The 7477-nt window shown below is 37.7% G+C and overlaps 1 protein-coding gene across 1 annotated transcript in view; it reads left to right on the forward strand.

Annotated features, from left to right (window-relative positions):
• The first annotated feature begins 2801 nt into the window (after positions 1-2801).
• The window catches only part of KBTBD8 (kelch repeat and BTB domain containing 8), a 65977-nt gene continuing 61301 nt past the window's right edge, over positions 2802-7477 (forward strand). Inside the window, exon 1 of the mRNA XM_053720690.1 lies at positions 2802-2836. Coding sequence (XP_053576665.1) covers positions 2821-2836 — 16 coding nt within the window. The 5' untranslated portion in view covers positions 2802-2820. The remainder of the gene's footprint in view (positions 2837-7477) is intronic.

Below are 7477 nucleotides of genomic sequence, written 5' to 3' on the forward strand. Positions count from 1 at the left end.
TTGTTTGGGAAGATGACTTTATTCTAGTGACTGGAGATATTACGTCTCTTTACACAGTAATTGACCATGATAAAGGGATCATAGCTATTAAAAAGTATTTGGATAAAGACTCAGAGATGAGACCAGAACAAAAAGAATTTCTATTAAAGAGTATTTCGTTCATACTGAAGAATAATTACTTCATGTACAATAATAAATTCTACTTACAAATAGAAGGTACAACTATGGGCACGAGGTTCGCGCCAAGTTACGCCAACTTATTTGTTGGCAATTGGGAAGTCTTTCTTCCAGTCAGGTAACTATGGCGCGGACCTCGTGCTCTATAGACGTTACATAGATGACGTCTTGTTGATATGGAGGGGGTCTGAACCTAACTTATTGAAATTGTTTTCCGATATGAACTCTAATGACAAAGGTCTTAAATTTACCTTTAATCATAGTAAAGATAAGGCTGTCTTTCTAGATTTAGAAATTATGGCCATCGACAAAAATATAGAAACAAGAACACATTTTAAAGAGGTTAACTCTAACAGTTTTATTCATTCTAAAAGTTGTCATCTCCAGCAATGGAAGGACAACATCCCTGTGGGCCAAAGTCTGAGAGTGAGAAAGAATTGCTCTAGACTCTCAGACTTTGAATATCAAATAGAGTCCTTAATTGAGAAATTTAGAGATAGAGGATATGACGAGGAGGTTGTCAATAAGGCTGTGATAAGAGCAAGGAACACTGATAGAAAGAGCCTCCTCTCATATAAACAAAAAACGACTAAAAATAATTTAGATTTAATTGATGTCCCATTTATAACGAAATACAATGTAGATCACGGCATTATGAGAAGGATTTTAAATAAACACTGGGCAATACTAAAAGCTGACCCAATATTGGGAGATGTACTCCCTCACAAACCGAGACTAATCTTTAAAAAGACAAAAAACTTTAAATCAATACTTGCGCCTAGCTCACGTGAGATAAATCACGTGTACATATGTTCCCCTCATACACAGCTCACAAAAAATAAATGTATATAGGTTCCCCTGATACACAGCTCACATACAATAAATGTATATAGGTTCCCCTGGTACACAGCTCACATACAATAAATGTATATAGGTTCCCCTGATACACAGATCACATACAATAAATGTATATAGGTTCCCCTGATACACAGCTCGCAAACAATACATGTATATAGGTTCCCCTGATACACAGCTCGCATACAATAAATGTATATAGGTTCCCCTGATACACAGATCACAAACAGTAAATGTATATAGGTTCCCCTGGTACACAGCTCACATACAATAAATGTATTTAGATTCCCCTGGTACACAGCTCACATAAAATAAATGTATATAGGTTCCCCTGGTACACAGCTCACATACAATAAATATATATAGGTTCCCCTGATACACACATCACAAACAATACATGTATATAGGTTCCCCTGATACACACCTCACAAACAATACATGTATATAGGTTCCCCTGATACACAGCTCACAATCAATAAATGTGTATAGGTTCCCCTGATACACAGCTCGCAAACAATACATGTATATAGGTTCCCCTGATACACAGCTTGCATACAATAAATGTATATAGGTTCCCCTGATACACAGATCACAAACAGTAAATGTATATAGGTTCCCCTGGTACACAGCTCACATACAAAAAATGTATATAGATTCCCCTGGTACACAGCTCACATACAATAAATGTATATAGGTTCCCCGGTACACAGCTCACATACAATAAATGTATATAGGTTCCCCGGTACACAGCTCACATACAATAAATGTATATAGGTTCCCGATACACAGATCACATACAATAAATGTATATAGGTTCCCCTGATACACAGCTCACATACAATAAATGCATATAGGTTCAACCTGATACACAGCTCACATACATATATAGGTTCCCCTGATACACAGATCACAAACAGTAAATGTATATAGGTTCCCCTGGTACACAGCTCACATACAATAAATGTATATAGGTTCCCCGGTACACAGCTCACATACAATAAATGTATATAGGTTCCCCGGTACACAGCTCACATACAATAAATGTATATAGGTTCCCCGGTACACAGCTCACATACAATAAATGTATATAGGTTCCCCGGTACACAGATCACATACAATAAATGTATATAGGTTCCCGATACACAGATCACATACAATAAATGTATATAGGTTCCCCTGATACACAGCTCACATACAATACATGTATATAGGTTCAACCTGATACACAGCTCACATACAATAAATGTATATAGGTTCAACCTGATACACAGCTCACATACATATATAGGTTCCCCTGATACACAGATCACAAAGAATACATGTATAAATACTGGTACACAGCTCACAAGGTACAGATAATCATGTGAAGGATCTAGTAACATTGAGAGAAAGAATCTCCCCTGAGTTGTTACACCTCCTGCTACACCTCATGTTATACCACACAGCCTACTCAATAATATCAACATAAACTTCACAACCTCGCACCTACAGCGGAACTACAAGTCCCAGAATATCTTGAGAAATCTGGCACGTCATGTGCTATCTCAAATCTCTTGCCCTATTCCGCGGAAACAAACTACAACTCCCGGCTTGCAATGACACGTCATACAGCCAATCACAACTCCTCCTACAAACTAAACTACAACTCCCTCAAAGCTTTGCGTGCTTTATCCAATGGGAACACGATATTGCACGACAGCTTCAGCGCGTATTGGCGAATGGGAACATCCGGGTATCAAAAAAGGAATCAGAGCCGCTTCCGGTGCAGGCTGGAGCTGGAGGTGGAGAATGGCTGCGCAGGGAGGTCGGTATCTAACGATAGGGGAAGAGAGGAAAACAATACGGGACACCGAGTGTGTGCGATGTGTGGCCTCTTTTTTTCTATGTGTAAAATACCGGCTGTTGTGTGTGTGATTTAGATGAGTGCAGCCGCTTGCAGTGTGTGTCTATATGTGTCTGTATATATGTGTGTATGTCTGTATATATGTGTGTGCGTGTATATATATATATATATATATATATATGTGTGTGTGTGTGTGTGTGTATATATATATATGTGTGTGTGTGTGTGTGTATATATATATATGTGTGTGTGTGTGTGTGTATATATATATATATGTGTGTGTGTGTATATATATATATATATATGTGTGTGTGTGTGTATATATATATATATATATGTGTGTGTGTCTGTGTGATATAGATGAATGCAGCCGCCTGCAGTGTATGTATATATGTGTGTGTCTGTGTCTATGTGTGTGTCACACACACATAGACACATTTTGCTGTACGTGCGAGGTTGACACACACATATAGACACAGACACACACATATGCACTGTATGTATATATGTGTGTATACTTGTGTGTAATATAGATAAATGCAGCCGCCTGCAGTGTATGTGTATATATGTGTCTCTGTGTGTATACTTGTGTGTGATATTGATGAATGCAGCCGTCTGCAGTGTATGTGTGTCAGTGTGTATACTGTACTTGTGTGTGATATTGATGAATGCAGCCTCCTGCAGTGTATGTGTGTCAGTGTGTATACTTGTGTGTGTGATATAGCTGAATGCAACCGCCTGCAGTGTATGTATACATGTGTGTCTGAGTGTATACTAGTGTGTGATATAGATAAATGCAGCCGCCTGCAGTATTTGTATACATGTGTATACTAGTATGATATAGATTAATGCAGCAGCCTGCAGTCTATGTATGTATGTGTGTCTGTGTGTATACTCGTGTGTGATATAGATGAATGCAGCCTCCTGCAGTGTATGTATACATGTGTGTGATATATATGAATGCAGCCGCCTGCAGTATTTGTGTATATATGTGTGTCTGTGTGTATACTAGTGTGTGTGATATAAATGAATGCAGCGCCTGCAGTATGCGCACGTCTGTACGTGTGTGTGATATAAATTTATGCAGCCGTCTGCAGTGTATGTGTACATGTGTCTGTACTTGTCTGGGATTTTGATGACTATAGCCGCGTGCAGTGAATGTATATGTGTGTGTACATGTGTGTCTGTACCTGTGATGTGTGTGTCATATAGATGAAGGTGCCTGCAGTATATGTATATATGTGTTTGTTATAGATTAATTTATATAATGTGAAATAGATCATTTTATTAGTGAATTTAGCAGTCTGCATTATATGTATATATGTGTCCCTGTGTGTACATGTATGTATATATATATATACACATACATATATTTGTGTGTATGTGTATATATATGTATGTGTGTGTATATATATATATATATATATATATATATATATACACACAGATATACACACAGATATACATACATATATATATATACAGTGGGGCAAAAAAGTATTTAGTCAGCCACCAATTGTGCAAGTTCTCCCACTTAAGAAGATGAGAGAGGCCTGTAATTTTCATCATAGGTATACCTCAACTATGAGAGACACAATGTGGAAACAAATCCAGACAATCTCATTGTCTGATTTGGAAAGAATTTATTTGCATATTATGGTGGAAAATAAGTATTTGGTCAATATCAAAAGTTCATCTCAATACTTTGTTATATATCCTTTGTTTGCAATGACAGAGGTCAAACGTTTTCTGTAAGATTTCACAAGGTTGTCACACACTGTTGCTGGTATGTTGGCCCATTCCTGCATGCAAATCTCCTCTAGAGCAGTGATGTTTTGGGGCTGTCGCTGGGCAACACGGACTTTCAACTCCCTCCAAAGGTTTTCTATGGGGTTGAGATCTGGAGACTGGCTAGGCCACTCCAGGACCTTGAAATGCTTCTTACGAAGCCACTCCTTCGTTGCCCGGGTGGTGTGTTTGGGATCATTGTCATGCTGAAAGACCCAGCCACGTTTCATCTTCAATGCCCTTGCTGATGGAAGGAGGTTTGCACTCAAAATCTCACGATACATGGCCCCATTCATTCTTTCATGTACACGGATCAGTCGTCCTGTTCCCGTGTCAGAGAAACAGCCCCAAAGCATGATGTTGCCACCCCCATGCTTCACAGTAGGTATGGTGTTCTTTGGTTGCAACTCGGCATTCTCTCTCCTCCAAACACAACGAGTTGTGTTTCTGCCAAACAGTTCTACTTTGGTTTCATCTGACCATATGACGTTCTCCCAATCCGCTTCTGGATCATCCAAATGCTCTCTAGCATACTTCAGATGGGCCTGGACATGTACTGGCTTAAGCAGGGGGACACGTCTGGCACTGCAGGATCTGAGTCCCTGGCGTCGTGGTGTGTTACTGATGGTAGCCTTTGTTACGTTGGTACTAGGTCTCTGCAGGTCATTCACTAGGTCCCCCCATGTGGTTCTGGGATGTTTGCTCAATGTTCTTGTGATCATTTTTACCCCACGGGGTGAGATCTTGCGTGGAGCCCCAGATCGAGGGAGATTATCAGTGATCTTGTATGTCTTCCATTTTCTAATTATTGCTCCCACAGTTGATTTATTCACACCAAGCTGCTTGCCTATTGCAGATTCAGTCTTCCCAGACTGGTGCAGGTCTACAATTTTGTTTCTGGTGTCCTTCGACTTTGGTCTTCACCATAGTGGAGTTTTGGAGTGTGACTGTTTGAGGTTGTGGACAGGTGTCTTTTTTTATACTGATAACAAGTTCAAACAGGTGCCATTAATACAGGTAATGAGTGGAGGACAGAGGAGCCTCTTAAAGAAGAAGATACAGGTCTATGAGAGCCATAAATCTTGCTTGTTTGTAGGTGACCAAATACTTATTTTCCACCATAATATGCAAATAAATTCTTTCCAAATCAGACAATTTGATTGTCTGGATTTGTTTCCACATTTTGTCTCTCATAGTTGAGGTATACCTATGATGAAAATTACAGGCCTCTCTCATCTTCTTAAGTGGGAGAACTTGCACAATTGGTGGCTGACTAAATACTACTTTTTTGCCCCACTGTATATATATGTATGTAAATCTGTGTGTATGTATATATATGTGTGTGTGTATATATGTATATATATATATATGTGTGTGTGTATATATATATATATATATATATATATATATATATATATATATATATATATATATATATATATATATATATATATAAATAAAGAAATAACAATGCAGATGGCTTCTCCAATTCCAAAACTTTATTTATTGCTTGTTAAAAATCCATGTAGTACATGATCATATGAAATTCACATAGCATACTTGAAAACGGCTGCTGCTGCTGACATGTTTCGCCACTCAGGGCGTAATCATAGCTGCAGTTAAAATCATGCATATATACAGCCCTTAGCGTGTATATATTCACGGGGCTAAGAACTTAGAGAAGCAAGGAGAGTCAAAGATACAGAAGTAAATATATTAAATTAGATTTGGTACTAGGTTTCAAAACTACATTAGTAAATGTAGATTTAAAGGGGATAACGTGGTCCATTTGCTTCAGGTACTTTGCAGATAAACTTAGAGAAGTTATAATGTAATTATAAAGGAGAGTTACAGGTGGGAAGTTACCCAACATGCACATATAACTGTGTTAAATGTAAGAACATAAACATAACTTTATAATAGATTCATAATGAAAATTATTAATTATTAATGAAACAAGGGGTAAAGGAAAAAAAATAGATTATACATAATTAAATTATGGTTAGAGTTCAGATGTCAAAATAAATAAAAATGAAAAATAAAAGTGAAAATATATTTTTGAAATACTTAAGAAAAAACTAAAAATAAAAAATATATAGTATTAAAGCATTACAAGATGCTAAACATAAGAAGGTGATGATAATGATAAAAAAAATATTATTACTGATGAAAATGAGAAATCACACGTTTAGTGCACGTGATCAAAGGATTCTACTGCAGAAGAGGGGGATGCATGGACTGACAAATTATTTCCAAAAATTTATTAGGCCATATTCCGAATTCAGACCCAGTGGTATTCTGGTCTGAAGTTTGAATATCCAATACATCTCCCTCTTCTGCAGCAGCCGATCACGATCTCCTCCTCTCTGTGGGCATAACACCCTCTCTATGGCCTGCCATCTCAAGCTACTGATGTCTTTATTATGACAACGTGCAAAATGTCTGACTAGTGGTGTACTTGCTTCACCTGCTTGAATGGTGGATAAGTGGTTGCGAATGCGAACTTTTACCTCATTAGTGGTTAATCCTACGTATTGTAGGTGACAAAGTATGCAGGTAAGAAGATACACCACATAAGTTGAAGTGCATTTCAAACAGCTGTTGATTGGAAACGTGTTGCCTGTAACCTCTGATTTGAAAATGTTTGACACCATGATGTATTCACAAACCTGGCATTTTTGTCTACATTTGAATAAACCTTTGTTTATTAACCACAAACTAGTGGGTTTATTCAATTCGGGTAACAATGATGGTGACAAAACATTTGCCAAAGTCTTGGTTCTCCGGTAAGAACACCTTAAGCCAGTTTTGACA

The sequence above is a fragment of the Bombina bombina genome, chromosome 7, assembly GCF_027579735.1.
Source record: "Bombina bombina isolate aBomBom1 chromosome 7, aBomBom1.pri, whole genome shotgun sequence".
In the NCBI taxonomy this organism is placed as follows: domain Eukaryota; kingdom Metazoa; phylum Chordata; class Amphibia; order Anura; family Bombinatoridae; genus Bombina; species Bombina bombina.